The sequence below is a fragment of the Muscardinus avellanarius genome (genome assembly GCF_963383645.1).
Source record: "Muscardinus avellanarius genome assembly, chromosome: 3".
Lineage (NCBI taxonomy): Eukaryota > Metazoa > Chordata > Mammalia > Rodentia > Gliridae > Muscardinus > Muscardinus avellanarius.
Genome location: NC_137788.1, coordinates 150,556,378 through 150,576,439, shown reverse-complemented (window position 1 = coordinate 150,576,439; position 20,062 = coordinate 150,556,378). Strand labels below are relative to the sequence as shown.

The 20,062-nt window shown below is 37.9% G+C and overlaps 1 protein-coding gene across 1 annotated transcript in view; it reads left to right on the top strand.

The window, feature by feature from the left end:
- AGBL1 (AGBL carboxypeptidase 1) overlaps positions 1-20,062 on the top strand; it is a gene marked incomplete at both ends in the record, with an annotated part of 531,035 nt that overhangs the window by 419,757 nt on the left and 91,216 nt on the right. Inside the window, one exon of the mRNA XM_080692476.1 lies at positions 7,755-7,931. Coding sequence (XP_080548602.1) covers positions 7,755-7,931 — 177 coding nt within the window. The remainder of the gene's footprint in view (positions 1-7,754; positions 7,932-20,062) is intronic.

Genomic DNA, 20,062 nt, shown 5'->3' with positions numbered 1-20,062 from the left:
TTCTGAACCTCTATATTTGGTCATATAAAATGCAGTACGCATGAACACACACACACACACACACACACACACACACACACAGAGTCAAAAATTTAGGAGGGTGATACTAGAAGTGAGAGAAATATAATTGTCCACTATACATTCCTGGCTCATGAGAAAATACATGTCTGTGCAGAGTACTCAAGAAAGACTATTAAAGGCAAAGTCCAAAGAGATTTGAGAACTGGCTACAATCGAATGTCCTCACAAACTACATACAAATCAATTAACAAGTAGTGGAAGTTTCATCTACTCAAGTTGTTTGAGCATATCTTCTACTTAAATCATTGGCTAAACACTGTGCTAAGCAGATATAGATGACCATCTAAAATTTTAAAATAGCTAAAACAGTGTGTAAAGACATCAGTGGCACACATTGAAGAGAAGGAGAAATATTATTCTGATTAATTCTGAAAAGTGGTAAAAATTCTAAAAACTTTTAGAAAAAGAAAACTAGAGTCCAGAGATGCTAGAAAATATAGAATGTCCATTTTTCAACCAAAAATTGTCACACTTATAAGGAATTAAGAATATGTGGACTACATGTAAGGTCTGAGTCCCCTGCCAGTGCAGGGGGGCGGGGCCGGAAGCCATCTCCCTATCTCAAGAGAGTTCCTTTTTTCCCACCGGTGGGGGGGCACCTAAAAGGAGGGGTCTCCCCCCACCGTTCAGAGAGAGAGCCAGAGAGAGACACACAGAGAGACAGACAGGCACGCGCGCTCTCTCGCTCTCTCGCTTGCAGCTGACCCTCTGGACGAATAAAGGCTTAGGGCATCCATATCATCTATATCAGACTCCCGCATATATCTGTGTGCGCCCGGAGGGACCCGCCGCACTTATTTAATCAATCACTACACTCATGGAAGAATGTAGTTGATAGAAACGAACCATTAGTTGGCCAAGATGGAGAATTTATCAGGTAATTTTAATAAAACCATTAAAGAATTTTAATAAAACCATTAAAATATGGTTAAATAATTAAAGACAACTACATTCAAAGGTTGGTGGTAAAATATGAAATATGATGACAGTGACTCAACATTTAGGATACAGAATTAGAAACAAAACAAAACAAATCCTTGTATTGGAAATTCCATAATCAAAGCAAAACAATTAGATAAAATCATTAGCAGATTTGAAATACAAGGATAACAAACCAGGACTTGGTGATTTGCCCCAAAATTATTGAATACAAAGATCAGAGTTACAAAAGAATTAAAGGAAAGAAAACAGCTTTAGAGGTCTGTAAAGAAAACATCCAATGTAGCAATATACATGCAATGAAGACCTAAAAAGAGAATACCTGGAAAAATAATTGAAGAAATAACATCAAAAGAAGATGCAATATTGGAGGAACAAAAACATATGAGATATATGTAACATAAGTAGCAAATTGGCAAGTATAAATCTAAACATATAAACCATGTCAATAAATATGAATGAATAAAAACTTTTATTCAAAAGGCAGAGGTAAGCCAAGTATAGTGGCACATATAATCCCAGTACTTGGGACACTGAGACAGAAGGGTCACCAGTTTGCAGCTAAGTACTTGGGACACTGAGACAGAAAGGTCACCAGTTTGAAGCTAGTTTTACCAACTTAGTGAGTCTGTTTCAAATAAATAAATAATATATATATATATATATATATATATACACACACACACACACACACACACACACACACACACACACACACACACTAGGATTAGGGGTATAGTTCAGAGGTAAAAGGCCCCTGGGCTCAATCCAAGCACAAACACACACAGATGAATGCACACAGAAGTTAAAAAACTTGATTAAAATACAAAATTCAATTATGTGCTATCTATGAGACACATGCCTTTGATCTAGTAACCCCCAAAAAAGTGGAAAATAGAAGAGAAAAACAAAACCCATAATAAGGATGGAGTGGTTATTTTGATATAAAACAAAATAGACTTTAAAGGAAAAAATATAAACATGACTAAGAGAGGCAATTCATAAGGACCAAAGGAATACTTCATCAGAAAGATATGAAAATTATGAATGTATGTGAATATATTACCCTAAAATATACCAAGAAAAAATTGAATTTAATCAGATACTAAAAATTCAGGGATAGTGGATGGATATTTTAATAATCTCTTATTAAGTGATAAACTGACTAAACAGAAAATGAATAATTCTAGAGAATATCTGACCTAACCATATATATATATATATATATATATATCTTTCCCTCAAACCAAAGAATGTATATTAAACATTCTATGGCTTGACCCTATAAAGGGTTATAAAACAAATCTCAATATATCTTAAAAATTAAAACCATACAACATATATTCATTTTACAAGATAGAATTAAGTAAAAAAACTTTTATAAGAAATCTTGGATATCTCTGAATATTTGGAAATTAAACTACTTCTATGATATTAGGCCATGAATTAAAGATAAATATAAAAGAAAATTAGAACATATCTCGAACTGAATCACAATAAGAATATAATATTTCAAATGTTATGGCACACAACTAAAATCAACCTTAAAGGGAAATTTATAGCTTTAAATGCTTCTACTAGAGAGGTAGAAAGTTCTCAAGTAAGTAATTTAAGCTTTTAAATTTGGGAGCAAGAAAATTGAAAGCAAATAAAATCCCAGGTAAGCAAAAGAAGGAAAGAAAGAGAAAGGGAGGGAGGGAGGAAAGGAGAGAGAGAGAAAGGGAGAGAGAGGGAGAAGAAGAAGAAGAAGAAGAAGAAGAAGAAGAAGAAGAAGAAGAAGAAGAAGAAGAAGAAGAAGAAGAAGAGGAGGAGGAGGAGGAGGAGGAGGAGGAGGAGGAGGAGGAGGAGGAGGAGGAGGAGGAGGAGGAGGAGGAGGAGGAGGAGGAGGGGAAGAAGGAAGGAAGGAAGAAAATGGAAGGGAAGAAAGAGTGTAAAGTAAAAATCAATGAAATAGAAATTAAACAATAGAGAATTTATGAATTTTGATTTGGCATCTTTAAATGGTAAACCATAATAATAACCCTTTATCCAGACTGACAAAGAAAAGAAAGAAGACATGAATTATCAAGATGAAGAATAAAAGAGAGAACATTAATACAGACCTTACAAATAATAAAATATATAATTAACTATATGCCAACAAATGGATAAATTATTTGGAGGACATAAATAATGTCAAAAACTGATGGAAAAAGACAGAACATCTAAGAAGGGCTATTTTAAGTAAATTGAATTAGTAATTTAAAATCTTCCACAAACAAAAACCTAGGTCCAAATGATTTTGTTGGAAAATTCTGTCAAACTCCTAATAAATAATTTTAGTTAAAAAGTATTTTTTTCAGAAAAAACACTTGCTAATTCATTTAAACCAAAACCATAAAAAAGATCTTACAAGAAAAGGTAGCTAGAATCTAATATCTCTTCTAAACAGGCATGAAAAAATCCTTTACAAAATATTAACAAATCAAACCCAGTAGTATGCAAAAATTATTTTTCATTGTGATAAAAGTGATCTTCATCTTAATATATTCAGAAAATACCATTTGGCATAACTAAACACTCATTCAAAATAAAATCTCATAACCAATTAGAAACAAAAGAAAATTCTTTAACCTCAAATAGAACATCTAAAAAAATCTGTTAGCTATCATCACATTAAAGCCTGAATTTTTTTTCTGTAAGATTTTGAACAAGATTTTTTTCTCTAACCACTTTTATTTAACATTGTCTAGAGAGCCTAGACAGTACAGTAAGGCAAGCAAAGTATTAGAAAATTGTATGTGAAATTACAAGTCTTTATTCACAGATGACATAGTATTTCTGTGTAGAAAGTTCTGAAGAGTCCATAAATTAAGTCCCTAAATCTAATAAGCAAGAAAACAAGATAAATAATAGATGTAATATTGATATTATTTCTATATACAAACAATGAATAATCCAGAAAGAAAAGTAAGATTCTCTTTCATATATTACCAAAAATATTAAGACAATTTGAAATAGACTGAACAGATGAAATTACATTATTTATATCTGGAAACTGCAATTTATATTTCTTCTTCAGTCTAGAAGTTTGTTTCTATATACCAGCAATGAGGAAAGAAAATTGAAGAAGCCCAAAACCATTCATATCAGTTCCCCCCAAATGAAATACTTAGGTATAAATCTGACCAAATATGTGTACGGTATGTACAAGGAAACCACAAAGCTCTGATAAACAAAATAAAATAAAAAAGTAAATAAACAAAATATTCATGTTCATTGGTAGGCAGACTCAATACTGTCAGTTTCTCTCAACTTGATTTATAGATGCATGGTACTTCCAGAATATAAAGCCCAGTAATTTCACTCCTTCATATTTATCTGAAGAAACGAAAACTTCTGTCCATGTAAAATCCTGTACACGGATATTTATAGCAGTTTTATTTATAATAGCTGAAACTTGGAGGGATGCACTGAAGATATCCTTCAACAGGTGAATGGGTAAAAAAAATGGGGTGCATCAAATGGCAAAAATCAATGGTACTAAAATGATATGAACTATCGTATCATAAAAAGACATGCAGAGTGAAAATATTCTGTATGATACTTTCATGTTGGATAAATGTCATTATATATTCATCAAGCTTATAGAATATACAAGACAACCCCTATCTTAAACTGTGGCCTTTGAGTGTTGATGATTATGTTGGGTAGGTTCATCTGCTGCCACAGTGTCCCACTCTGGTGGCACATGCTGTTAACTGGAAAATCTGTACCCATGTAGGAGAATGGGGTATGTGGGCTATCTGTGTATTTCCCTCTCAGTTTTGCTGTGATTCTAAAAAGTGTTCTTAAAAAAAAGTTTTAAAAAATATGTACAAACAGTAAAGAAAAGTTTATAAATAAAGAAAAGATCATTTAAAGTAAAGTAAACTTTTTTTTTTTTTGGTGGTACTGGGGTTCCTGGAAGCCCTTCTACCTCCGGGCTACACTCCCAGACCTATTTTTACATTTTTATTTGGAAACAGGGTCTCCTAAGCCAGCGCGCGCGGCTGGCTTCGAACCTGCGCGATCCTCCTGTCTCTGCCTCCCAAGCGCGGGGATTACAAGCGTGTGCCACCACGCCCGGCGTAAAGTAAACTTTTTAATAAGGTAAAACAAAATAATTTCGAGCCATTCTAAATTGTTTGCAGTATATATAGTATACACACACACACACACACACACACACACACACACACACACACACGTATTTGGGTGTGATTGAACCAAGGGACATATTACCTCCAAGAATTACATCCTAAGACCTATTTTATTTTTATTTAGTTTTGAAACAGGGTCTCACTAAGTTGCTGAGGACCTTGCTAAGTTGCTGAGGCTGGTTTCAAACCTGTATCTTTTCTCATCTGCCCATGTATGAGATTACTGGTTTTGGCCACCATGCCCAGCTATAAATAGTATATTTAAGTTTACCTAAGCAGACCCCTAAGGATGTGAACTAGCAGATTCTGTTTATTTCATAAAACAATTATGGATTATACTCTATGAGCATGCAGAGGTTTCTTAGGAGACACATATCTGCCCTAGTAGATTTCTAGGCTGAAGAGGAGATATAAAATAAACAGCTCAACTAGGGAAGATATAATATGCCCAAATCCCAGTACTTGGAAGGCTGAGACAGAAGGATCACAGATTGGAGGTCAGTCTTGCAATTTAGTGAGATCCTGTTTCAAAATAAAAATAAAAACTGGCTAGGGGTATGCCTTGGAGTTTGGATATCCCTGGGTTTAATACCCAATACCCCAAACAAACAAATAAGTAATACATATACAATAATTAAACTGTAATTATGATGAGCTTGTTTTATGTTTTTGTAGGTTTTGGTATTGAAGGTTGAACCTGGGGACATTCTACCTCCAAACCATACTCTCAGCTCTCACTAAATTGTGGGCGTTGGCTTCAAACTCACAATCCACCTGTCTCAATCCTCACAAGTTCTTGGATTGTAGGTGTAGACTACCATGCCTGGTGGCAGGTGAATGTTTAGAAGAAAAAGATTATGAGAGGGATTACGAGAAAGAGTGCATATGATAAAATCAGTCAGGAGGCAATTGTAGAAATGCAAGTGAGAACAACAGCAATATTTCATTTTTCTTTTTAAAGTGATCAGTAGGTCTGGAGGCTATGTAGGAACTTTGAGATCATAATGAGATATATTAGTAATTATAGGAATATATATTTATAAAATATATGACTTATAATTAGTAATTTTATAGTACAATCAACAGTTACATTAAACACAAGGACAAGTACCGAAGTATAATGAGATTTGCTCAGTATTTTAGACATAATCAAAACCAAATTTCTTTGGTTTTCACATTTTTCATTTTTCATTTCTTATTTTTCACAGCTTGTTGTGTTTTTACTCTTTTGCCTCACACTTTGCCCAAGACCCTGTTTGTTAGCTAAGACCCATGATGTTATTTTATGTGCTGTTCTGTGTATAGTCTGTCAATACTGAATACTCAAGTAACTTCTAAGCCCTGTATTTCTTTTTTGGGGGGTACTGGGGATGGAATCCCAGGGCATTCTACCTCCAAGCTACATCCCCAGTCATATTTTGTAGGTTTTTTTTTTTAAATTTTGAAACAGGGTCTTACTGAGTTGAAAAGGGGCTCACTAAGTAGCTGAGGCTGGCCACAAACCATGATTCTCTGGTCTCAAGCTCTGGAAAGCTGGGATTATAAGAGTGTACCACCACACCTGGGTAAGCCCAGTATTTCTGCTGACCCAAGGATCATGTATGCTATTAACCCTGAGTCATCATCCCCAGGGGCTGATGAGGTGGCTGGAAGCCTGGTCCCTGTCAATCAGAGTGGCAAGAGTCTGCTGATGTCTTCTAACTGGAGATTAAGTGGTCATAAATAAAACATTTTTACTCCAAGAAGAGGTGGGCTATATGAACCCAGAGAGAATGGAGTTTTATAATTGATCCAGCCTCAGATTTATGGCTTAGAGGATGAGACTAAAAAGTTCATTTTGGCAATTACCCACTTGTAGAAAATAAGAGGTCTTTGTACACGTTCCTGCTCTGGAGTCTGGGCTTCTGAGATAAATGAACCTTGCTAAGAGACAGTGAAGCTGGATGGAGTCACTTTATTAATTTTAGGTCCCCATGACACCTGTGGTTTCCCATAGACTCAAGTCAGCAAAATATGAGGCCAAATGCATGCATGTAGCAGAGGGCTACAGTGATGCAGGGAAGTGGAATCAATAGATTATGGATTCAGAACTTGGAAGGTTGATACCGGAGGCTGAGGTTTGAGGATGCCTCAGCAACCTTGAAAGATTCTCAGAAACCTAGCAAAACCTTGTTACAAAAACAAAATGTAAAAAGAATGTAGCTGGGAGGTAGAATCCCCTCTGGGTTCAATCTCTAATTACCCCCCCCCTTCCAACACACACATAGATTATAGAGTTAACCAGGTGGCATTTGGATACCATCCTAGCCATTGTACAGTTGTGTGACATAAGTTTTTATTTTAACTTTTCTAAAACTCAGTTTGTTCATCTTCAAAACGACAGAACAAACACATTTTTAAAAAGCTGCTATCCATTTAATAGGGTAAAGAAATGATTCATAGGAGCATACACTGATATATAGAGAAGCTTAATAAATGTTGAGAAGCTATTTTTATAATGGATCTTCCTAATTAGCCACAACTCATCATAGTTTATGATTTTTTAAATCATAGATTCTTCCCAAAATCCTTGATAAGCTGGCACCAGCATTCACAATGAACAGCTGCAGCTTCCTGGTGGAGAAATCCCGTGCCTCCACGGCCCGTGTGGTGGTGTGGAGAGAGATGGGCGTGTCCAGAAGCTACACCATGGAGAGCAGCTACTGTGGCTGCAACCAGGGACCCTACCAGGTACGTGAAGCTGCCTCCTGCCCAGGTCCAGTACACAGGAATGGGGAGTAGTAGCAGACACTGCATCCCTACTTTCTCGCCTGAGAGATACAGAAGGCTCCATGTAGAGTCTAGCTCTGGTCCTTTCCCTTCAAGTCCCTTTTTAGTGATAGCCTTCATCATCAGCAGCATCACTGTTGAGCCTGGAAGCAATGTGTGCATGTGTTCCTATTTAGTTCATCAATTAGTTGTTCTCGCCAGCAAGCAGCAGGGGATCTTGCTATGCTCTGTGATCTGCATCTCTTTTGTCGACCATTTCTGTTATATGCATGGACATATGTTTTCCTTTGCAACAACTAGACTAGTCTCATATACATTATACTGGTCAGAGGTTGGCTTTAGAAATCGTTAATACATTTATGCACTGCTCTGTCTTCTGTGTCAATCTACATCAGCAGCCCTCTGGGTTATCCCATTGTCACCAGGGCACACCAGAGTGTGTGCTTAGTGTGGGTCTCCCAGAATTAGTGGGTCTGGGAATCGTGCACTGGTCTTGAGGGGAAGTGCTCTTGTATAAATCATGTTCTTTCTACAGCTATATTAACTGCATGAGCAGCTGGATAGCTGCTATAGCAGGCTGTGCTGGCTGCTCTTCCCACTACCCCATAGAGAAGCATAAATAAGGGACATTGTGACACTGCCAGGGTAATAGACTCTTAAATTCCTCAGGCAGGCTGACAGGTACTCCTTGGTGACTTCCATTCAACCCCAAGAGTACCTGGACCTCACCAGCATTAAAGCTCATTGTGCTGGCGTAGACGCTCTCCTGGAACAACCAGGAACCACTTGGCACCTGTGCAGTCCTGATCTTGTAGAAATCTGTTAGCTATCAATGGGAGCTCAGGGAGTGACAGGCAATGACCATTATCTAACTTCCCACCTGGTCAAAGACACTGGGTTACTGAGCTGCTCATTTTGACCTATGTATTCTGTCAAATCGTCAGTTAAGTCTAAATGGTTGCTTCAAAGAATTAGTTCCTGGATTAATCCTATTTACTGATACTACTGTAGATTGCAGGTGCAGAAGAAGAAGAGTTGAGGTCAATAGATGGGTAGCAAAAGACCTCACTCTTCCCCTTATCAGTAGTGCGAGAAGCTACTTACTTCCAGAAACCCATGTACTTCACATATAATGTGCAGATATGCATATGGATTCCTTTCCTTCCTGCCACAGGAGATACTTTTACACACATATATAAATGTACTTAAAGGTTATGTCATCAAAAATTTGCTCACTTTCTTGGAATTCAAACCTGTAAGAATAGAGAACAAAATACTGAGCTAAAGCCTTATGGACGTAGGCGTGTCTCTATATCTAGCTGCATGTCTCTTTGTGAAAACGGGACAATCATTTGATTAAATGTTTTATCCACATAAGTACCAGTGCCATTCATGGTGGAGCAGCTGAACACTGAAAGTCCTTTGGAGCTGTATGGAAACGAACTGGCTCATAGACCCAAGTCTTTACCGACTCTTCATCTTTCATGCAATTTGCATGAGAGCTGTGAAAAAATGAGAAAAAATGAAAGAGCACTGAATGTGATGGCTTTTAGGTAGCAACAGCAGTTGTCCTGTGAAAATTTCCACATGGCCTTTGCATTGGGTCTCTAGAAGGAAGTACAGAGGGAGAGCTGGTTAGAGAAAACCCTCACAGTGCCAAACCTGGTTTGGGGTTTAACAGTCCCACTCTCTATATGAAACACCTCTCCAGACGAGTTGGGTTTCTCCTTCCCTTTGTTTTTACCATCCTTTCAAATATGGTAGAGTAACTGAGCAGAATTGCAGAAGATGAGCAAGGGGCTAGTGAGTAATTTTACATATGGGAGGCCCCACCCTAGGGGAAGGAAGCCAGCCCAGAGTTGGGTGTTTCAGCGATTTTTTTGAGGTATATAATAAAGTCTATGGGCTATAAAGTAATATAGAAATTTCCATCCTGAACATATTGCAAATGATTTTTGTATACTGGGAAGCTGAGTCCCAGTTGGGTCTTGAGATTATTATTCTAAGGTCATCTTTCCATTTTTTGTTTAGCATTACCATTTATCCAAAAGATGGAGGATACTTAAGTACACCCAGGAGGGGCATTCCTTTCTTCCTTCATAATAATATAAATATTTTTGCAGTTTCTCTGGTTAACGTGGCTTTAAAGTAGTTCCAATCATTTCTCCCTCAGCACACTAAGTACCTGATCACGTTAGTAGTGAAATGAAATATCAGTTCTTACAGTGACATTTATGTTGGAACTGCATTAAAGAACATAAGCTTTTACCTTCAAATAATTATTATTAATATGATTTTTTCTCTTCTATTTTCCAGCGTATAGTTGGCTAATTAAAAAAAAAATTCCCCTAGATTTACCTTCTTTGGAATACAGTCTGCTGCTAGTCATATATTTAAGTCCTATAATTTGTATTTAATGTGGAGGTCCCACCCACTGAGAGATTTACTTTTTCTCTTAGGGACTTGCCCAAAGCTATTGAGGCTGTTGAGGGAAAAGCCAAAATGGGATTATGCATGCTCTGAGAGCTCATGTTTTAGTAACACCCAGTCTATGTGGACAGCTGTGTGCTCCTTACATAGTGTTTGTGACCTGGGGTCATGTATATGGCGTGTTTGCATGTGCAAAAGCACGTGACTGGGCCCCGAGGGCTGCTGGTGGTTTAGAATAAAGATGTGAGCACTCCCACCCAAGCAGGCTGTCAGCTTGCTCCTTGGCAGTTAACTTGTGGGACAGCAAAGTGGTCGTACTCAGAGGAAGAACAGAAGAGTGACCCAGACACGGCTCCAAAGTGGCCCACCTGGCAGTTTAAGTCCCCTACCTGCAAGTTGCCTCCTTAACATCATGGCTCTTCATTGGATCCGTCTTCTCCAACCCCCACAGAAGGACCTTTCAATAGCCCAAACCTGTTCCAGTCACTGTACTACCCATAATCTACCCGAGTGTGTTCATTATGTCTAGCTAAAATCCAACCCTTTTGTCACCATGTTAAGGCCTTTTGCAATCTCTATTTTTTTTAAAATACTGGATGCTTAGTTTAGTACAGAGTGGGTATTAAAAATGTGTGCACATTTGCAGGTATCTGAAAAATGAACCAAAGGCATTTTTAAAGGCAGTTGGGTGATTATCCCCTCTGCCTGTGGCTAACTGGAAAAAAGAAGTCACTGTGGTCCAAGTGTTACCAGGAACCGCACTGAAGTGGAAATTTTCAGTCATTGCAGTGCATGGTAATGGAAACTTGTGGGTGGGAAAGGGAACATTGTGGAATACAGGGCTGAGGCCTCTCATAGCCTCACTAGATGTGTGATTTGAGAGCATCTAATGGATTCCTTCCCAGAGTAAGTGATTCTAGTCCAGGTGTGGAATCACTTATGGACACATTCTAATAATAGATGATTACTAGAGACTTCCCTCCTGCATAGAGTAGGTGCTGTGGTCCATCCACAAGGTCCTTCTCTAGGACTCAGACCCTCATTTCCCCTGGCTGCTCACAGCTGTGTCCATCACTTCACTGTAGTTGAAGGCTGCAGCTGCCTGCCCAAAGCTCTGGCTCTTTCCTGAGAGCAGACTGCATGCGATGGCTGGCCTATGTAGACTAGAAAGGCCTGGCCTCCTTGCCTCCACTGGGACAACTCCAAAGGGCCATTCCAGCTCTCCAGCCTGTAGGATAAGCTCAACCTCTGCTAAAGTCCCACTGCTGTGCCATTTTCCCTCTGCCCAAAACTTCTCTCCCCACCAGCCCCATGTGGTGTTCCTCAGATGTCATGTGACATACAAATCTCAGAGTCCCAAAGGATGCTTCCTGGAGAAACAACTTACAGCAATATTTCAGAAAGGTTTAAATTAGAAAACAGAAATAACTAAAAATTTAAACAACCCATTGAAGAGGAGCCAGGTGTGGTGACATATGCCTCTAATCCCACTACTTGGGAGACTGACACAGGAAGACCACAGGTTCAAGGCCAGCCTCAGCCACTTTGCAAGACCCTGTCTCAAAATAAAGACAAATGGAATAGGGCTGGAGTGTAGTTCAGAGGTAGAATGCCCCTGGGTTCCATCTTTAGTATCATAAACATTTGAAGATGATTTGATAGGGATGGATTTTTATATAGGGAGTTAAGTCATCTGAACTCAGAATTCACGTGTTTTTTTTTTCTTTCATTGTCTTTAGGGCACCCCAGCCCCAACCTAGAGCCCACAGCTTGTTGAAAAGCTTATCGTAGGGGTCCAGGAGGAAGCTGTATGTATTAGAGTTTATGGCTGCTATAACAAATGTCCAAGTGGCTTAAAACAACATATATGTATCTTCTCAGTGTTCTGGTAGTAAGGGATAAGTTGGAAGTCAAGGCACTGGCAGGGGCATATTATCCTTAAAGGCTTTGAAGGTGGGGGGAATTGGTTCCAATACTTTTGTTCCCCTCTTAGATGCTACCATTGCCAGAAATCCTTAGTGCCCCTTGGCTTTAGACATGTCACTCCAAGCTCTTTCTTTGCTTTGAGTTTCTATTTCTGTGCCTATCTCTCCTCTTCTTATAGGACATTGGTCATATTGGGGTGAGGGTCTGTCTTACTTTAATGTGACCTCACTGTGACTAATTTAATCTATAATGACCTTATTTCCAAGCAGAGTCACATTCTGAAGTCTTTTATAAGAGATTACTTTTTGGAGGGGACACTATTCACTGAGGTATAGAACACAGAGAACCAAGAATTCAGGGGAGAGAGTTTTATTCTCCTCTTCATAGCAACGTGTTGTGAGGTATCCTCAGATGTTTTCCTCATGAGAAGAAAAATGAAGTCTGAATTTTCTCAGAACATCTTGGAAAACAAGTTTGAGAGTCGTGCCTTGAATGATGAATACTAATTAGTGCTGCCCAAGTATTAAAATATACAGTACCTAAATGGTAATCATGTAAGCAAACACTTTTACAGTGCTTAGTATGTACTGAGCCCTCAACATATATTAAATCACTTCATGTCTGCAACTGTATAACAAAGCACTCCAGTCAGTTGTATGATCATTGCCATCCCTGTTGTATGAATGAGGACACTTGGGCAGAAAGGTTAAGTGAAATACTCAAGGTCAAATGGCTAGTAAGATTCAGAGTTAGCATTTGCAACCAGTTGGGCTGGCACTGGAGTCTTTGCTTTTAGCCCTATGCTGTCTGCTGAGTAGAATGTAGTTGGTGAAAGGAGGCCCTGGCTTCAGAACTGGAGAACCTCTGCTGTACTTAACTGCCTTTATGTAGGTCTGCAGCAATAGGTGAATTGCTCAACCTCTCTGGGCCACAGCTTCTTATTTATAATAGGATGATTTCAACCTATTATAGAAATGAAAGATGGATATATTTCCATCTTTTTTGGGTGTCCGAGGGATTTATGGATCCCCTACACCCCTGTGACCTGGCATGATTCTGAAACCCTTAAGAATATTTTGCAGCTTGTTGTGAGTATGCCTATTGTCCAGAGAGGATGTTCTCTGCTTTGGGCACTGACTTGCTAGTTATCAGGTGACTTTGGATGTTTTATCCAACATTCTCTTCCTCTATCTTCCACTCATTCTATTTTAGCTGTTTTTTTTTTTAACTATTCCAAAGTAAACAAAGAGGGGTGGGATGAGTATCATGGATATGAAGTGTTATCTTTCTACCACAAGGAAGATGGGGAGCAGAGTGTTCAAACAATCAATTTAAGCTCCTAGTAAAGTGACCTCCTATGTTACCGCCTACCCTTATTTCACTCCCTAGAGACTTCTTTCCATGTCTCATCAGAGTCTCTCTCACAGCTCTTTGGACTTGTACAGTCTGGATTGAGAACCCCTCTCCAAATTATCCTGACCTGCAGAATTGCCTTTGTACCAAGATACACATAAGTGCACACATACATGCATATGCACAATATGCCACCACACGTGCATAGTAATGGCTCTTAGTCATAGATTCATAAAAGAAAAACACAACTTACTGTTTAGGGTAGGATCTTGTGTTGCACACGGAGTTCCAGGGAGAGCTATGTACCTCCCAGTCATGACCTTGAGACAGCTCCTGACCTCTGTGAGCCTCAGTGGTGAATGTGAAGTTTTTTGTAATTTCTGGATCTGAGCGACACTGTAAAGACTGAGCCATGATCAGTAAAACTCTTATCACTATTTTATAGGAAAAACTCATGTCATGTTTAAACTTGGTGCATGTTTACTGGTTATATTATGATTGATTATAGTTTACTGGTTATATTGTGATTGATTATAGTAATTATTAATGTCAATTTTCTTTTTTATTTGAAAAAAGACACAGGCTCCAACTTTTAACCATAATCATCTTATTCATACCTTATTTATTGATACCATTGGAGTTAGAGTTTGAGGATGCTATAATTTTATAAACTCTAGTCTGTAATCAGGGTAGAGAATCACAGATTTTGGCCTTTGTAGAGATGAATATCTATATATCTATACTTATGGATACATATAAAAATAGAAACTCCCGCCTGTATTATTTAGATACTTTCTTTATCACCAACCTTTTTATTTTATTTATCAAATTTTCTATGCATGGGGCTGAGGGTATAGCTCAGTGGTAAAGCACTTTCAGGAGGCCCTGGGTTCCATTTCTAGCACAATATGTACATACATACATACATACATACATACATACGTGCATAATTGTTCTGTAAAAAAAGTTAAAAAATCCCTATGTAGCTGAGTCTGTTTATAGCTCATGAATAGCTAACTCATATGTAAAGTCCTGAAACAGGAAAGGGGATGAGAAAGGAAGAAGGGAAGTGTGGATGGTAGGGTGGAGAAGAGATTTGAATTTCTGTGGATACTGTTGAATGAAGAAGCCTGTTCTAATCATGATGGTAACTCAGGCTTGTCTTTTGAATTACTAGTTACTGTCTTCTCCCCAGGCAGCCAAGTATGAAGATAGAATTCTCTTTGGTCTTTGAATAGGTGAGGAGGAATATTTTACTTTCATTCATGTAATCTGAGAAAAGGTATCTAATAATCTAATTTGAGGAAAGTCTGAGGAACTCCTCCAACTTCAATGGGTATTAGAATCACCCAGGGAGCATAAACGACGCAGATTCCTGAACCATGGATCCAGAGATTTCTTTATTTAGAGGCATGGCCCAAGAATTTTCATTTATCAAGGGACCATGGATGTGGAGAGCCTGGTATTCTAGGGTCCATATAAAACTTGCGGAGTCCTCCCCCTTCTTCCCCTCTCCTTCTTTCCCCATACATGATCTTGAGATGAACATTGGTAATTTCACATAGGCACATAACATCAGTCTCAAATTATACTGTTCTCTTCTTTTTTCTTCATCCCTATGTTTAAGTGATTTTCTTAGTTCTTTTATAAGTATTACATTTAAAACAGTCTAATATTTATCCCAGTGGGAATTTATAGATATTTTTATTTCTTTGCTTGTTTTATTTTCCTAGTTTTTTTTATGACATCCCTGAGTCAAGATTCCTTAAATTGATATCATGGTACAATTTTCTATATTTATTTATTTATTTATTTATTTATTTATTTATTTATTCATTTGCTTACTTATTTTGGGGGGTATTGGGAATGACATTCTATTTGTGAGCTATAACCCCAGTTCTGTTTTATTTTTTTAGTTTCAAACAGGGTCTTCCTATGTTTCTGAGTGTCTTCTAAATTACTGAGGCTGGCCTTGAACCTGTGATCCTACTGTTTCAGCCTCTCAAGTACTAGGATTATAGGCATGTGCCACCGAGCCCAACTTGAAGTTTTCTTAAGTTCATTTCTAAGAACCTAGAGAGGCATAGTTATGTAAAAACTTACATATTTGTGTATGTGAACATTTTCAAAAGGGAGAAACTATATTTTTAAAGTTATACTTAAATGGGGATGTAATGGGGAAAAAAAGAAGTTGGGTGTGGTGATGCACACTTGTAATTCCAGTATTTGGGAGGCTGAGAAAGGAGGATTTTAGGTTTGTGGCCAGCCTCAGCTACTTAGTGAGGCTCTCTGCCACTTAGTGAGACCCTGTTTCAAAATAAAGAATAAAAATTAGGGCTGGAGGTATAGCTTGGAGGTAGAATGCCTCTGGGTTTGATATCCAGTTCTGCAAGAAAGAAAAGAAAAGAAAAGAAGAGAAGAGAAGAAAAGAAAAAGAAATAAAGAGAAAAGGAAAAAGAAAAAAGTTTCAGAGCCCATGCCTTAGTTTATTTAATCCAAGATCTCTCTATAGGACCCTTTGCAGCATCCTAGTTTTGAGTAATCTCTAGAAACATTTGACTTTGAGAAAGTCAACTAGATCCTGTAAATCTCTGGTATTTCTGCCTCCATATCAGTTAGCACAAGGATAATGATGCCTCTCATGAAGGGCGCACTGGATTAACTTCAGTCCAGATCATCTGAGATCACAAGGATACTGGGGCTCACTGGGGCTGGTTCAGCCCATGGAGCAGCACCAAAGGCACCTGGCATTTGTTAGAAAAGTGGTATCTCAGGCGCCTCCTGCTGAATCAGAATCTGAAGTTGAGGATGATCCCAGGTGACCCATGGTCCCAGGAAAGTCTGAGCAGTGCTGAGTTAGAGCAGCCCTGGTCATCAGGGATGCAATCTAGGTTCCAAAGTTTCAGGGTTCAAGCAGAGAAAGGTGAAAGCTCCAGCCCTTGTGTTAAGGGAAAGGTATTGTTTCCAGACTATTCCTTTTTAGCTAGAATGAGATGACATAATATGGATATAATTTAAAAGTTAAAAGTAATCCCCAGTATGAGACGTTGTGTTGTTCTGCACTGACATTTTAATTTTCCATGAGCTTTTTTTTTCATCCATGTTCACTAACAACCTTCCCTTTGTTTTTCTCTTGGAGTGTCATTTTACACCTTTGTAGAAACACATAAGAACTCCACCATTTTGGCATGAGGACTTTTCAAACTCTTTCTACCCATACTCTCTCTGTTCTCATGAACTGTGATTCGACAAGGCTTGGCCTTGCTGTTCTTTGTTTTACAATTTCCTTCTGTATGATCTCAAAGCACACAGTGAACAGTTTATGACATCACCCCAAGCTTGATGGCGAGAGAAACATTATCCTCCTTCTGTAGCCCTCCCTTTCATCATGCCTGTCAGCATTCTAATAGAATATTAAAGGAATTAAATAAAAATCAAGAGGTGGAGATGCTAATAAGGTTGCCAGCAGGGGTCTTTATTGGGATTACTAAAGCCCTGGAAGCCTTGAATTTTAAATGCCCATTGTAGAAAATTATTTCTTGTATCAAAAATAAGGAGGGATTCTGACACTTGGAATAATCCAATAAGCCTCAGATGACCTCTGATTCTTTAAAAATAATTTGGCTTCAAAAGACCACAAAGTAGAAAAGGTGGTTTATCTCTATAAATCTTATTCTCCCCATGTGATCAATGTAAATGTAATAAGCCAGATAACCCTGAAGGAACAGACATCTAAAACTAAAGAAAGCACTGATTTAAGCCGGGGTTTTATTTAACTTGTAGCTCAGGGAACCTGGATTGACTCAACCTGGGATGCCTCTCTTTGGACCTTGATGCAGAATTGAATCCTAGGAGTAGCATCTCCATATAAATAAGCTGTAAGGCAGGGTCCAGGTTAGAAGGAGATTGCCAAAGGTATTCTCTTTACAAAGTCAAGTGGTTCCCAAACCACAGTACCTCCTGGACTGTGAGGGTCAGGGGAAGGCTCAAAGTCTTCAGCCATGAATTCTTTCACATTCCCTACCATGTCTTCATTCTTGTGCAGCACACTTAAAGATTTCTTTTTTATCGGTTCATTGTACTCATACGTCTTAATGGAATACACGATGGTAAAACAGTAATTCTCTTCAAATGCCTGTTTTTCCTGAATGAGTAAAGAACCCTTTAGAGTTACTTTGATTCCTAATGTTAGAAGGTTATTGTTTGTTTGTTTATTTGCTTATTTTGGTGGCACTGGGGTTCCTGGAAAACCATCTACCTCCAGGCTACACTCCCAGACCTATTTTATATTTTTATTTGGAAACAGGGTCTCTTAAGCCAGCGAGGCTGTCTCCACCTCCCAAGCGCGAGGATTACAAGCGTGCGCCACCACACCCGGCTAGAATTGTTTCATCAGAAAACATGTATTTACTAGCTATCTACTGTATTTTAAGCTAAAGTTAACAAGTTTTGATATATAGAGAAAACTATAAAACCACTTTGCCAAGGCCGTATACATGGTCATTGTACCTTCATTGTTCATTCATTCTTTCTTTCTTGCATTCATTTTTCAAGAAACATTGTTTTAAAATTCCACAATACATTAAGTGCCAAGATTGTGAGAGAAAATGGAATTGACAGATTCCTGTTTTCCTAGAGTTTATTGTCTAGCCAGAGAGGCAGAGAACTAAATACACGACAGTAGGGAGTAGCACAGAAAGATCAAGGTGCTATAAAAGAACGCCAAGGCAGAAGGAGATGAAGATTTAGTGGAATATGAATCATTCATAACTTTCAGCACACATTGGCAATGTCCAAAAAATGTTTAAGATTTTTGACCCTGAAGTTCTACTTTCTGAAATTTCATTCCAGAAAGGCACAATACATATATATGCAAATATATGTATATATTATATATACATATATATGTATATATATGATATTTATATGTATTGATGTATGCATATCATATATATACATAATATGTATATATATGGATATCATTGCTTGTTAATGGTGAGAATGTAGGAACAATCTCGATTTCCATTAGTACAAAACAGTTGAAATCAATCATTGTCAGTTTGAACAATGGATGACACAGACAGAAGAAGATAATATTCACACAGCAGTTGGACATGGAAATACATTCCTGGGAGGGTAAGATAGGAGTATCACAGTTTAGAGAACAGCCTCAGCAATATGAAAAGACTCTCAGCAACCTAGAAAGACCTTGTTTCAAAAAATGCATAATATATATGATAATATATACATATATGTATATATGTATATGTGTGTGTATATATATGTATGTATGTGTGTGTGTGTATATATATATATATATGTTGGGGGGGTGGTAGAATGCTCCTGAGTTCAATCCCTAGTACCACACACACACACACACACACACACACACACACACACAAAATCATATGGACTTTAGTACTTCTATATGCTAGTTCCATGATTTATTGACTACTCTTTGGCTGAATTATTTATTATTTTTAACCATTAGTGTCATCATCAGGGAGAAAGGAGTTAATGATATAGCTCCTTCCATGGAAGTGTTTGTATGGTCCTTAACATAGTGTCTAAAACAAAACACCAGCTAATCTAATCTTCATCTTCACCATCATCACATCCTAACTGTCATCTCACTTATACACTGTTAGACTCAGCCTTCTGAAGTGAAAATTGAGATAGAATTCCAGTGGCATCCTCAATCTCCGACGACTACTTAGTGGTGTTTTCTCATTATACCACCACGCCTCATGTTGATGCAATTTTCAGATGTCAGAAAGCTGGGATGAGCCATTATTGCATCACGTGAAAAACTGTGTATGAAAAGATCTTAGCAGAATAGAATTCTGTGCAAAAGTCTCAAAATACGAACCTCATATGGATAATGGGAAGTCCTATAGTTAGTTAAAACAAAAGACATTACTCAGCTGCAAGTAAGTTTATAAAACTATTTAAGGATTATTTTGACTTGTTTTTCATGTGACATGAGACAAAAATGTGAACTGAGTGTTAGAAATGTAAATGTGAGATTACATTAAAATGACCATAATGCCTAAAATGACAAAGCTGATATTTCTTCAACTCAGTCTAATTACACTGAAAAAGTATTATATTCAACAATATGACTCAATTTTCAAGCATTTGTTGAAGAATTATAGTAGAAGTAAGTAAAGATTAAGTAAAAGGAGGCTTATGAGGCACCTTAGAGGGGACAGAGTTTACACCAATGATAATTGGGGTCCACTGATGTGATTTAGGAAGAGGAATGAAGTCAGAGCTGCCTTATAACAGTCAGGTGGTGGATAGGATAGTGCAGGACACCAGGCAGAAGGCTACTGGAATAGCTCATTGTAGGAGAAAGGAGAGAAAGCAGGACAGAGACTTTT